The 12,464-nt window shown below is 62.3% G+C and overlaps 5 protein-coding genes across 5 annotated transcripts; 3 read left to right on the top strand and 2 right to left on the bottom strand.

Annotated features, from left to right (window-relative positions):
- Nucleotides 1-185: 185 nt before the first annotated feature.
- F5Z01DRAFT_697916 (TBC domain protein) lies at nt 186-3,456 on the top strand (the record flags this gene model as incomplete). Its single annotated transcript, XM_046266341.1, has 2 exons — nt 186-401; nt 477-3,456. Coding segments are annotated over 2 exons (3,054 nt in total), but the record flags the coding sequence as incomplete, so codon positions are not given.
- Nucleotides 3,429-4,253, bottom strand: F5Z01DRAFT_634503 (ClpP/crotonase-like domain-containing protein; the record flags this gene model as incomplete). The annotated part of the gene is made up of 1 exon (XM_046262065.1): nt 3,429-4,253. One exon carries the CDS (start codon nt 4,251-4,253, stop codon nt 3,429-3,431), a length of 825 nt encoding a protein of 274 aa, XP_046120098.1.
- A 332-nt stretch (nt 4,254-4,585) lies between these two features.
- Nucleotides 4,586-5,829, bottom strand: F5Z01DRAFT_634504 (uncharacterized protein; the record flags this gene model as incomplete). The annotated part of the gene is made up of 3 exons (XM_046262066.1): nt 4,586-4,794; nt 4,851-5,429; nt 5,478-5,829. The coding sequence occupies 3 exons, from the start codon at nt 5,827-5,829 to the stop codon at nt 4,586-4,588; spliced, it is 1,140 nt and encodes a 379-aa protein (XP_046120099.1).
- Nucleotides 5,830-6,689: 860 nt separating this feature from the next.
- Nucleotides 6,690-8,194, top strand: F5Z01DRAFT_618849 (glycoside hydrolase superfamily; the record flags this gene model as incomplete). The annotated part of the gene is made up of 2 exons (XM_046261059.1): nt 6,690-6,998; nt 7,028-8,194. Coding segments are annotated over 2 exons (1,476 nt in total), but the record flags the coding sequence as incomplete, so codon positions are not given.
- A 2,404-nt stretch (nt 8,195-10,598) lies between these two features.
- F5Z01DRAFT_649410 (uncharacterized protein) lies at nt 10,599-12,361 on the top strand. The gene is made up of 2 exons (XM_046263087.1): nt 10,599-10,980; nt 11,042-12,361. Exons 1-2 carry the CDS (start codon nt 10,722-10,724, stop codon nt 12,319-12,321), a joined length of 1,539 nt encoding a protein of 512 aa, XP_046120101.1. The 5' UTR covers nt 10,599-10,721; the 3' UTR covers nt 12,322-12,361.
- Nucleotides 12,362-12,464: the final 103 nt, after the last annotated feature.

Here is a 12,464-nt window from a genome sequence, read left to right on the forward strand (position 1 = left end):
AGCTTCAGCCACCAACCCAGCTCCGCCCTTCAAGGTCCAGTCCAGACCAGCAGCTCGCCAGCTAAGTATACGTGCTGCTTACTGAATTAATTATCCGACCATCACGCTATCGCTGCGTCCGCCGCAACGCTGTGCCACGAGAGGTCGGAACAGCTGCCATGGACCCCCTCGGGCAGCTCGAGCGATCAACCTCGACCCATAGCACGACGTCCCTCCGCTCCCACCGGTCCGCGACCGTCCGTCAAGGGCGCCAGATCAGCCGCGCGCGCCTCACGTCACGGCAGCCGTCGTCCTCGGCGAGCAGCATTGCGCCCAGCGACAAGTCTCTGACGAGCTTCCCGAGCTTCTCGCCGGAGTCGCCGGGTGCCAGCCGATTTCAAGGGTCGACGCCCGCGCTGTCGGTTTACAATACGGTCAAGGATCACAGTACAGACAGCTTCGATGCAGGAAACGATCAGGAGGAGGCGCGGGAACAGGAAGAAGAGAGGCTCAAGACGGCGACGCAGGAGAATCGAGGCGCGAGAAGCGAAAGTATCGTGGACAGCTTGACGGGAGGTCTGTCGAGCAATTCAAGACGAAGAGATCTCTTTGAAGAGGAGCCGGTGACAAGGGTACCGGGTGCACTGCACCAGGCCGACGATGGACACATTGAGCGGCTCATTGCGCGGCAAGGGGCGGTTAGTCTTGTGCGTCAGATCGCCGAGGACCTAGCCCAGCGCGACGCGCAGATCACCGCGCTGCGGCGACGTGCCGACGATCGCGAAAAGGCACTGCGACGCATCATCCGGGAATGCGGGCTGTCCAACCTCGAGTTGGAGACGAGGCTGCGCGTGATGGAGGACCATGCCAAGAATGACGATAAATCAAGGAGCAGGGTGGATAGCGGCCTCAGCAGCATGATGAGCGATGCCATGCACGATACCATGACGTCGGATGGGCATCGAGAAACGCGGTTGGCTGGCGATTCTACAATACGAGCATCGAACGATAGGAACGATAGCCGGGGGACGGCCAAGGGATGGAAAGATTTCCTGTGGGGCACGAATACAGCCAAGAAGAGTCGAGGAAACAGCATCTTGCCGAGCGAAGGGTCACAGACGGTGGGTGGTGTACGGTCGGCCTCGAGTCTGGATCGAAGGCCCGGCCTTGCCGACGACTTGTTCACGCCACCTACGGCCAAGGCCACCTCGAGCTCGACGTCACGACCGTCCAGTATACATTCAGCCAATCTACCGGACCGGAAGGCGTCGGGGTCACTGGCCAGCCTTGCCCTGCGGCTCGTTGCTGGCGGCGCCATCAGTGGTCGTGAAGCAGAGACGAGGGGGAGAGCGGTCAGCGCAGGGACCAGAGAGGCATCGACGCGACCGGTGGCGGCCACGGCGCGTCCATCGCCCTCCCATCGATCCCCTTCTGTTGCCGGAGGGCCTAAGGCGCTAATGGCGATGCGACGCTCGACGCCTGTCCCGTCAGCGCAGCCGCAAGCGACGACCAAGACCCCGGCTCAGGAGATGTGGGAGACCATGGTTAACAGCCCGCCCTCTTCTGGGCGACAGGAGAGCTACGGGCCTGTCGAGATGGACGCTATCCTCCCACCAGAATCCCAGCCACCGGCGCTGGCGACGCTGTACAACCTGTATGGCAGCAAAGACGTACCAACCGACCGATTTGGCTTCATCTACGATCAACGGCGGAAGAAGCGACAGCGAGAGGCAGCGCGACACACGCGCGCAGACAGTCGCACGGAGATGCTGCTCAGCGGACGAAATGGCATCTCGCCCAACATGCTGGACGAAGGTCTGCCCAGCCCCAAGGGAAGCGTATCGAGCGAGGGGCGACCGGCCAGCCCCGTGAGTGCAGAGGACAAGGACAAGCCCGCCGAGGCTCGCTCGAAACGGTGGCAGGATTACCTCAAGATCGCCACGTTCCCCACGGAGCTGCTCAGTCATACCCCCAGCGTGGGCGCGCCGAACCTGGAAGTGCTGGAAGCCCCCGAGACGCCCAGCGAGTCGCAGGCGGACACGGCCAGGTCACCGTCTATCACGCCGACGGACTATGGCCTGCTGCCGTCGGCCAACACGACGGTGGCGGTCAGTAGCCAGGTGACGCTGCCGCCGCCGCCCGACGCGAGCGACGCGGGTCAGGACGAGCTCAAAGAGGACCGCGAACCGGTGCGGCACCTGCTGCAGCAGCTCAACGACCTGCACGACGCGACGCAGCAGAAGAAGACGCCGCTGTGGAACGACTTTCTGCGCAAGGTGCGGGCGGAGCGCAAGCGAGAGGGCGAGGCAGCCGTGGCCGCCGCCCACGCGGCCGCCGAGGCGCGGTACGAGCGCCCTGCGGTGATCCTCCCGGAGACGCGCGTGGCGGACGGGGAGATGATTGGCATCTCGGACCTGGGCAACAAGGGCAAGATTGGACGCAACAAGTGGAACGAGTTCAAGGGCCTCGTGCTGGGGGGGATACCAGTGGCGTACCGGCCCAAGATCTGGTCCGAGTGCTCTGGGGCGACGGCGCTGCGGATCCCGGGGTACTATGAGGATCTGGTGGCGCAGGACCGGTCGGGGGACGACCCGACGGTGGTGAGCCAGATTGGCATGGACATTTACCGGACGCTGACGGACAACATCTTCTTCCGGGTCGGGCCTGGGGTGCCGAAGCTCAAGGAGGTGCTGGTGGCGTACGCGCGACGCAACAAGCAGGTGGGTTACTGCCAGGGGATGAACCTGATCACGGCGAACCTGCTGCTGGTGATGCCGTCGGCGGAGGACGCGTTCTGGGTGCTGGCGACGATTGTAGAGAACATCCTGCCGCCGGGGTACTACGACCAGTCGCTCGCGTCGTCGCGGGCGGACCAGCAGGTGCTGCGGCAGTACGTGGGCGTGGTGCTGCCGCGTCTGTCGGCGCACCTCGAGTCGCTCGGGGTGGAACTCGAGACGATGACCTTTCAGTGGTTCCTGTCCGTCTTTACCGACTGCCTCTGCGCCGAGGCGCTGTTCCGGGTGTGGGACGTGGTGCTGTGCACGCAGGACGGCAGCACGTTCCTCTTCCAGGTGGCGCTGGCGCTGCTCAAGCTCAACGAGGGCAACCTCGTCCAGTGCCAGACGGCGGCGGCGGCGTACACGTATATTGGGCACCACATGACGGAGCACGCTATTAGTATTGACGGCCTCCTGCAGGCGAGCGAGGGCCTCCGACGGGTGGTCAAGCGGGAGGACATTGAGGCCAAGAGGAGGGCTGTCCTCGACGCCGAGAGGGAGAGCCTGGCAGAGCGAAGCGAGCTCAGTGTCCAAGCGCTACGGCCCATGGACGGCTGACCATGCTGGTGATACATTTCTCAGTGTAGGAGTAGTGGGTTAGGATACCATGATACCCCATGTGAATTCAAGTTATCAATACAGACAAACAGACAGACAGACAGACAGACAGCATCACAACTTGGCCTTGTCCTCCTTCTTCCACTGCTCATACCAGACCCTGCCAAACTCCTTTCTCTCCGCGTTGCGGGCCTGATCGGCATCGAACCGCGCCTCCTCTGCCTCCAAGCCTGGCCCCGAGAGCATCTGCAGGAGATCCTTGTACATCTCACCCTTGAGGGTACCGTAGACACCTGACTTGGGTTTCTCCGTCAACTCCTTCTGCGCAATAAAGCCCAGCACGTCGTCCAGCCCCGTCGCGACGCCGTCGACGATGCCAGCGGCCAGCGCCTCGTCGGCATTGAAGCGCTTTGCCTCGAGCACGAGGGTCCTGTACGTGTCCGACGGGAGCTTGTGGCGAAAGATGGCGGCCATGGCGGGCCTGAGGGGCGCGCCAAAGAGCAGCTCGTTGAGGCAGAGAAAGCCGCGTGGCGAGGGCGCGAGGCGATAGTCGTGGCTCGTGGCCAGCATGAGGCCACCCGCAAAGGCATGGCCGTTCATCCAGGCGACGGTGGTCATGGGGAACGTCAGAAAGCGCGCCCAGACCGAGTAGAGCAGCGCCCAGTAGCCCTCGGTCTCGACGGCGTGGGCGAGATCCAGGCCGTTGGAGTAGAACTTTTGGATGCCGCTCGTGGTGACGACGACGCCGGGCGCGTAGCCGCCAAACTCGAGGACGTCGAGCGCGGACAGGAGGGCTTTGAGGACGGGCGTCGTCAGGCGGTTGTCGGGCGGCGAGGAAAAGGTGAGCAGGTAGACCTTGGGCGCGGGCGTCGTGCATGTGATGGCGCCGCCGGGATATGCGGTGCCCAGCGGGGGGATGGGGATGGTGAAGAGGGACATGCTGGGGGTGAGGGTGAGTGAAGAGGTTTGTTGTATAGAATAGATGAGGCAGGCAATGTATTTGATGCGAGGTGCGATGGATTACATGTGTCTCTCCGACTCGCCTGTGGGGAAGATGCGCGATGCCTCGGCACGGCGTTGAGATGCTTTGGCCACGACAATCAGGGTTCACACTATGATTTCCACGAATTGGAGGCATCGTATTCCATCGAGTTGTACTCATAGATATATAAATACGGCTGTTAATCGTCGATAACAACCATGTCTCACTCCTAACCACTCCCAGCGTGTCCCAGTGACCATGCACAACTCGTCTATGCTTGCCAGACATCTCAAGACTGCTGGTCCTTCTTCTGGTTGACGAACCACTCGTACGCCTCGCTCGCCGCCCTCGCACGGCCCGTCCAGAACGACCACGGGTCCTGGCCCGCCGTCAAGCCCCGGTCCAGAAAGTTCATGGCCACGACCATGGCCGTCACACAGGCTGGGCTCACCGCAGAGGCCCCCGTCTTCCTCTTTGCAAAGCACTGGTCTGAGCCGTCTTGGTCACAGTCAGTACGAGCCCTCTCTCTCTTCTTCATGACGGGGCAGACTCACTCACGAGGTCGGGCGACTTGCCCTGCCGGACAGCGTGCATCATCTCGTGCAGCAGGATCGTGCTGCGGGAAAAGTGCTTCTCGACAACCGCGTCCTTTGTGACGGGCACGTCGGCAAACATCTTGTAGGGGATGGCGCTGAAGTGGTCGACGGGCGTCCCGTCGCCTTGCGCGCCCGGCTTGCAGATGGTGATGAGAGACTTGCGCACGCCCTGCAGCCCCCTGGTCGTCCCCGTAAAGGCACCCGCGCCCGTGCACTGCGAGCCGGGCGAGACACCGGGGACGCCGGGCGTAAAGTCGCCTGCGCCGAGCGAGAGGTACGAGCCCATGCCGGGAATCCACCAGATCCAGCGTCCCTTGGCAATCTCGCCGGCAAAGTCAGCCACCTGACGCAGAGAGATGGGCTGCTCCACCCCGTTCTGCTCAAACTTGGCCACGCTGCCGTCGTCCTGCTGGACCCAGTCGTCGAGCGTCTTGCGCTGCTGGAAGCTGTCGCCCTTCATCAGCCAGGCCTCGCTGTAGCCAAAGGATGCGAAGCCACCCTCGGCATAGGCCACCACATCGCCCAGCCAGTCTGGACCTGTCAGCACGCCTTCGTCTTGGGGACTTCATGTCTCTCCCGCCATACCTTTAAAGTTTTGCAGCTGGGCTGGGTCCTTGGGGGTGAACTGGCCGTTATCATCTATCGGCTCCACGCCCAGAAAGGTTCCCAGCGTCGCCGCCACCACGCGGTCGCTGCTGTACCGATCCAGCATGCGACGCGCCGTCCTGGCCATGGTGATCGAGTCGGACAGCCAGTCGTTCAGCTCGTCGACCTCATCCTGCGAAAAGGCCGCCGGGCTCGGGGGCGACACGTTGTGCCAGAGGCTGATGGCACGCTTGGAGAGGCTGCGGATGACACTGGCGTGCGGAATCGTCCATGCCAGCGACACGGACAGTACGGTGGCCCAGACGAGCGCCACGCGGAGTAGAGAGACCATGATGAGCAAGGTCGAGCTGGCTGAAGCCGTGTTGTGAGGAGCAGGTATGGAGTCCAGGCGTGCGTCGAGTCGAGTCGTGGATCAGAGCTGAGAGGGAGGACAACCTCGCATTTACAAGCTCCCTCCTGCGGCCTCGTTGCCTTCTTCTCGGACGCGCTCGGGGTTCTCCCGTATCCCTTTCCCTATGTAGGATGAAATCCCAGGAAAATCTCTGCCATGGTCCAGCATCAAGTCGCAAGACATGCCGTGATGCGTCCTTGGCGGTGTGAGACGGAATGCCCATTGTGGAAGCCTAATGGTCTCGGCCCCTGTGGCAATTTATAAATACAACCGTTCCCTGAAAAACAACATAATACATCATATTATGTTTCGGCGCCAATATCGGGGCACCATCTCCCTCGTACTCTCAATGGCTCGCATCTCCTATTCTGCCCTGACAGTGGTCCCACACGTGCTCCACGCGAGGCGGACGTTTGCGACGGTCCGTGACCGCCGGGCCGCATGAAGGATCCTTGGCAGGGACGCAGGGATCCGGGGCGGAGCTCGATGAAGACTGCCGTGAGAATCCTCACGGCCCTTATATACGGACCGCTCACCTTGGGCACTGAGCTGCCCGGACAGGACAGGACGGGCTTGGAGCTTTCTGCAAGTGCATCAGTCTAGCCATGAGGTTCTCACGAGCGTGTCATGGCGCTGCCCTGCTCGGGGCAGCCCATGCCGTTACCACAAGTAAGTCATGTCGACCGACAAACGCTGGACATTGCTGACAGTGCTTCGAAGCCATTGTCGCCAACGACACGGTCGGCGTGAATCGACACGTTGCTCCTCCAACACACCAGAACCCACTGGCCGCACCGGCCATGCCCGTGCTGGATTCCAATGCGACGGCGGCCAAAAGTGCCGACGAGGACGCATTTGGTGCCTCGCTCTTCAAGAGGCAAGCCCTCCTCTGTGGTCCAGGAGATCCGTGTCCGGATGAGAGCTGTTGCGGCATTGAAGGCATCTGCGGCTATGGTCCCCGATTCTGTGGCTCGGGGAACTGCACGTCAAACTGCGGCGCCACCGCCATGTGTGGCATCTATAGCGAGAATGCCGACTGGTCGTGTGGCATGAACCTCTGCTGCTCGGCGACAGGCTGGTGTGGTGTGAGTCAACCGTCCAACTTGTCTGTATGAGCGCCCCTGGCTAACTGTTGCAGACCACCGAGGGACACTGTGGCAATCCTGACCCCAACGGCCAGCTGCCCTGCCAGGAAGACTACGGCGGCTGCGAGATCATCCCCAACCCTTCGTGCGGCGTCGGCAGCGGCACAACAGCCGGCCGCAAGGTTGGCTACTACCAGGTGTCCAACGTGAGGAACAGGCTGTGCAACAAGGTCCGCCCCAGCCAGCTTAAGACAGAGGGCTTCACCCATCTCTTCTGGTCCTTTGCCCGGTTCGACCCGCAAACCTTTGAGCTCCAGTTTGAGGACGCAAGTGATGTAGATATTGTCGACGAGTTCACCGGCCTCCAGTCGCGCGGCCTCGAAACCTGGGTGGCCATTGGCGGGTACGACTTTTCGGACCCCGGGCCCACGCGCACGGCATGGAGTGACATGGCATCCACGTCCAGCAACCGCGCTGCTTTCATCGCGTCCTTGATCAGCTGGATGGACAAGTATGGCTTCCAGGGTGCCGACATTGACTGGGAGTACCCTGCCGCCCCCAAACGCGGCGGTGAGAGAGCCGACACGGAGAACCTCGTCCACCTCGTCAAGGAGATGCGTGCCGCCTTTGGGAGCAAGTATGGCCTGTCCATGGCGCTGGCCCCCGACTACTGGTACCTCCGCGGCTTCGACGCGGCCGCCATGGAGTCCAGCCTCGACTTTTACGGCTTCATGTCGTACGACCTGCACGGGCCCTGGGACTCGGACGTCGACACGCTGGGCGCCCTCGTGCGCGGCCAGACGGACATTCGCGAGATCGCCAACAACACCAAGCCACTGTGGTTCGCGGGCCTCGATCCGGCCAAGATCAACTTTGGCACCGCCTACTACGGCCGTGGCTACAAGCTCGCCGACGCCAGCTGCACCGACCTCCTGTGCCCCTTTTCCGGATCGAGCGACCCGGGCCCGTGCACCAACTTTGGCGGCGTGCTGTCCCTCCGCGAGATCGAAGGCAAGATTGAATCCGAGGGCATCACGCCCAAGCTGCTCGAGGACGCCATGATGAAGCAGATCGTCTGGGGCGACAACTGGGTCGGCTACGACGACGAGGAGACCATTGCCATGAAGGTCGCCTGGGCCGAGGGACAGTGCTTCGGCGGCACCATGGTCTGGTCGATCGACTTTGCCTCGGACGCCGAGGGGAGTGGCGACGCACCGCCCGTGACCACAAACGGCACATGCGGGTATCAGAACGGCGGCACGGTCTGCGGCGACTGGGCGAACGGTGACTGCTGCTCCTCGTCTGGATGGTGCGGTTCTACCATCGCGCACTGCGGGAATGGCTGCCAGAGTGGGAGCTGCAAGTCCGGCGGCGAGACGATTGACGGCACCTGCGGCATCCAGGGCTCGGACACGTTCTGCGGCGACTGGGCCAAGGGCTCGTGCTGCTCCCCGGCGGGCTACTGCGGCGACTCGGACGCGCACTGCGGCACGGGATGCCAGAGCGGATGCCCTGTCGAGGACGGCGACAAGTGCGGCGCCGACAACAACCACAACACCTGCCCCAAAGGCAGCTGCTGCTCCGAGGACGGCATCTGTGGGCAGGGCGACGACTTTTGCGGCTCGGGCTGCCAGAACGGCGACTGCCAGGGCGGAGACTATAACTATGTCTACATCGACCCGTCGATCCACGAGGACCCGGACCAGCCGATGCAGTGTTTCCCGCCCTGCACCTTTGTGCTGCCGCCCCTCGTGCTCGAGTCTTTTACCACCATCTCCCTGCCGCCCGTGACGGAGAGTGTGCAGGAGGTCTGGCCCGTCTCGACAGAGGACGGCACCGCGGTCTACACGACCATCACGACGACGGTGGTCATCACCGTGCCGGCTATCACGACCAGCATCATCCACTTCTCCAACATCCCGTGGACGACGCAGACGGGCGATAACGACGACGACGACGACGAGACGGTCATCTGGTTCTACACCAGCATCGAGCCCCGCCCCGTGTACAGCACCATCAGCTCAGGCACCGAGACGGCCATCTGGTCCTACGAGTATGGTCCCTGGCCCCGTGCCAGCCGCACGGCGCCCGAGGAGACACCCGATCCGACGCTCGCCGAATCGTCCCACCCAGCTCGCTCCGGCAGGCCCAAGCCAACCTGCGAGTCGGGATGCGGCGACGTCTGCGACGCATTCTGCGATACGCCCGGCATCGACTTTCCGCCCCCAATCAAGATCCCTTGCATAGGCTTCTGCTCCGGCGGTGGAGGCAACTGCGTTGGACCCTGCGGTGGTGGTGGAGGCGGAGGAGGAGGCGGTGGTGGTGGTGGTGGCGGCGACCCCAACGACCCAGACGACCCAGATCAAGAGGACTGCACGGAGCCGAGCACCGTCTCCAACTGCAACGTCGTCTGCACCCAGACGCAACCACCCACGGCGTGCGAGACAACCTGCGCCGGCGTCATTGGCTGCGACGTGACGGCCACGACAAAGACCGTCACCGAGGCGACGGATATGCCTGCGCCGCTGGCCACGTTTGAGAACTATGAGGATCGACAGGAGGTGCCGGATGTGGATGCCATCCAGGGCAACCTGGGCGCCATGGAGGAGAGTGTGCTCGAGTTTCTGGGGCCCGTGTTCGACAGCGAGGACGATAATGATAATGATGACGATGATGGCGGCGACAATGGCGGCGATGACGGCGACAACGGCGGCGATGATGGCGACAACGACGACAACGATGGTGGAAACGACGACGACGGCGATAGTGATAGCGGTGGGCAGGATGATTGGGATTGCTACCCCAGGTATGTCTCCCCTGATGACCACAATGACTGCTGCTGCGCCGGTACTGACAAGCCAAGCCCTACGAGCGAGGAGCAATGCTTCTGCGAACCCAAGGACTGCGACGAGAGCGACGGATCATCGTGCGTGGGCGTCGTCGCCAACAAGGGTGAGGATGGCTGCCAAGACGACTGCTCTGGGTGCAAGATTGACCTTGAGGGCGGCGATTCTGACCCTCCGACGGATACGCCAAACCCCAATTGGTCCTGCAAGGCGAGGTGAGCTATGATGGCCCTTTATTGCTCTCGTGTGTTTGTTGCTAGCTCAACTCTAACCCCGTGTACAGTCCCACGTTCGAGGACTCGTGCTTCTGTGAGCCCACAGACTGCGATGTGGAGGAAGATCCGGACAATTGCATTGCGATCAGTGTGGGGAAGGATCAGTACGGATGCGGCGACGACTGTGCGACGTGCGATGTGGAAGACTGATGGATGGTTCGTGTCGCCATGATGAAGGCGAAGAGCAGCATGCAGGTGAAGTGAAAGTGAGGATGACGATAATAAATCAAGACGCGCTTTTCTCGAGGTGAGGAGTAGCCAAAAATAAACTACCCTATACCCTACTATACACTCTCGTCGCTGCACGGCTGAGGTGGTGAAGCCATGCATGCAGCCCACGAACGGATGTATGATGGAGAGGATACTAAAGTCTTTTCATATCAAAAATTCAACAAATGATTTACTATTCTTTAAGAGCTAGAGTGGTGAGAGTTTCACCTTACGTATCAGCTCCAGCCCACCTCCGCCCCGCATAAGCTACTTGTAAAGCCTGAGCTGAGGACCTCCCAATCTAGGGACTGCATGCTTAGCCCCAACTCCAATCTCCAACATCAACAACAACCTCCCTCCACCATCCTCACCCTCTTCACCCCTTTGCAGCCCTTCCCCCACCACCGCCAGCCATTATGGCCCGCAAGCAGCCCCGGGGGCGGGCGTCGAATCCATCCGCCACCCTCACCCGAGTCCCAGCTCCAGCCCAGGCGGCTGGCTCCGATTCGAACCAGGAACAGGGCACCATCGTCTTCTTCCACCCGGATTTGGGCATTGGCGGCGCAGAGCGTCTCGTCGTCGACGCCGCCGTCGGCCTGCAGGCGCGAGGCCACAAGGTCGTCATCTTCACCAACCATTGCGACCCAGGCCACTGCTTCGACGAGTGTCGCGATGGTACGGACCACTCCTCTCTCACGACGCCCAACCCTGTCTCGCTCGTACTAACTGCACCCAGGCACCCTCGACGTCCGCGTGCGCGCCTCCCGCCTCATCCCCATGTCCGTCTTCTCCCGCCTCACCATCCTCTGCGCCATCCTCCGCCATATGCTTCTCCTCGTCCAGATCGCCCTGACCGGCGAGCTCGTCCGCCTCGCGCCCCGCGCCCTCATCGTCGACCAGCTCTCCGCCGGCCTGCCCCTGCTCACCTACCTCTGCCCCGCCGCCCCGATCCTCTTCTACTGCCACTTCCCCGACCTCCTCCTCGCCTCTGGCCGCGACACCAGTGCCCTCAAGCGCCTGTACCGCGTCCCCTTTGACAAGCTCGAGGCGTGGACCATGCAGTTCGCCGCCAGCACCGCCGTCAACTCCGAGTTTACAAAGTCCATTGTCACACAGACATGGCCCACGCTCGCCGCCAGCACGACCCTCCGCACCGTCTACCCCTGCGTCGACCTGTCTCCGACCTCCTCCTCCTCCTCCACAAGCAACAAGGCGGTGCGCAATGCCCTCGACGGCGAAAAGCTCCTGCTGAGCATCAACCGCTTCGAGCGCAAAAAGGACATTGCCCTCGCCATCAAGGCCTTTGCCGGGCTGGCCCAGCGCAAAAACGTCCGCCTCGTCCTCGCCGGCGGCTACGACCCTCGAATCGACGAGAATGTACAGTACCTGTCCGAGCTGCGCTCCCTCTGCGACAGCCTCTCACTCGGCCACGCCACCGTCACGGCCACAGAATCCCTCGCACAGGCACCCCCCGTCGACGACGCCCCCGTCCTCTTCCTCCCCTCCGTGCCCTCCGACACCAAGACGTCCCTGCTGCGCCACGCCAGGCTGCTCCTCTACACGCCCGCCAGCGAGCACTTTGGCATCGTCCCCCTCGAGGCCATGAAGGCCAAACTCCCCGTCCTGGCCGCCACGACCGGTGGACCGCGCGAGTCGGTGGTAGACGGTAAGACGGGCTGGTTGCGCCCCACGACCGACGTGGCCGCCTGGACGGATGTCATGGCCACCGCCCTCGACGGCCAGAACGACGGCCTGCTCAAGACCATGGGCGAGCAGGGCCTGAGCCGCGTGCGCGAGGTCTTCTCCAGGGACAGCATGGCCGAGACGCTCGATGGCATCATCGCCGACATGGAAAAGGGCAAGCCTGTTGCGTCTGCGCTCTTGAACATGGCCCTCAATGCCGTCGTTGTTCTCATTGCTTTCATCATTGGGATTGGTGGGGCCAAGGGCTACATCGTGGCCAAGGACCGAGTCGTATGGGCGTGGAAGGACGTCGCCTCTCTCATCAAGGGGTAAAGCAAGGTAGAGATATCAATGGAAAAGGAATGACAATGCATATGTATTGCCTGTCAAATCGTCTTCATGTTGCTATGGGAAGTTGGAAACCCTCCCTCCCCTCTCCCCCCGCTGCTCCATTACACACCGTGCTGGTCGTGCTT

Source organism: Emericellopsis atlantica (genome assembly GCF_019669845.1).
Source record: "Emericellopsis atlantica unplaced genomic scaffold F5Z01scaffold_7, whole genome shotgun sequence".
NCBI classification, from domain to species: domain Eukaryota; kingdom Fungi; phylum Ascomycota; class Sordariomycetes; order Hypocreales; family Bionectriaceae; genus Emericellopsis; species Emericellopsis atlantica.

Excerpts from the sequence above, each read along its gene's own strand:
- F5Z01DRAFT_649410 (XM_046263087.1), top strand. The coding sequence starts at position 10,722 with ATGGCCCGCAAGCAGCCCCGGGGGCGGGCGTCGAATCCATCCGCCACC. Across the intron at positions 10,981-11,041 it reads CTTCGACGAGTGTCGCGATG|GCACCCTCGACGTCCGCGTG; the intron begins GTACGGACCACT and ends AACTGCACCCAG.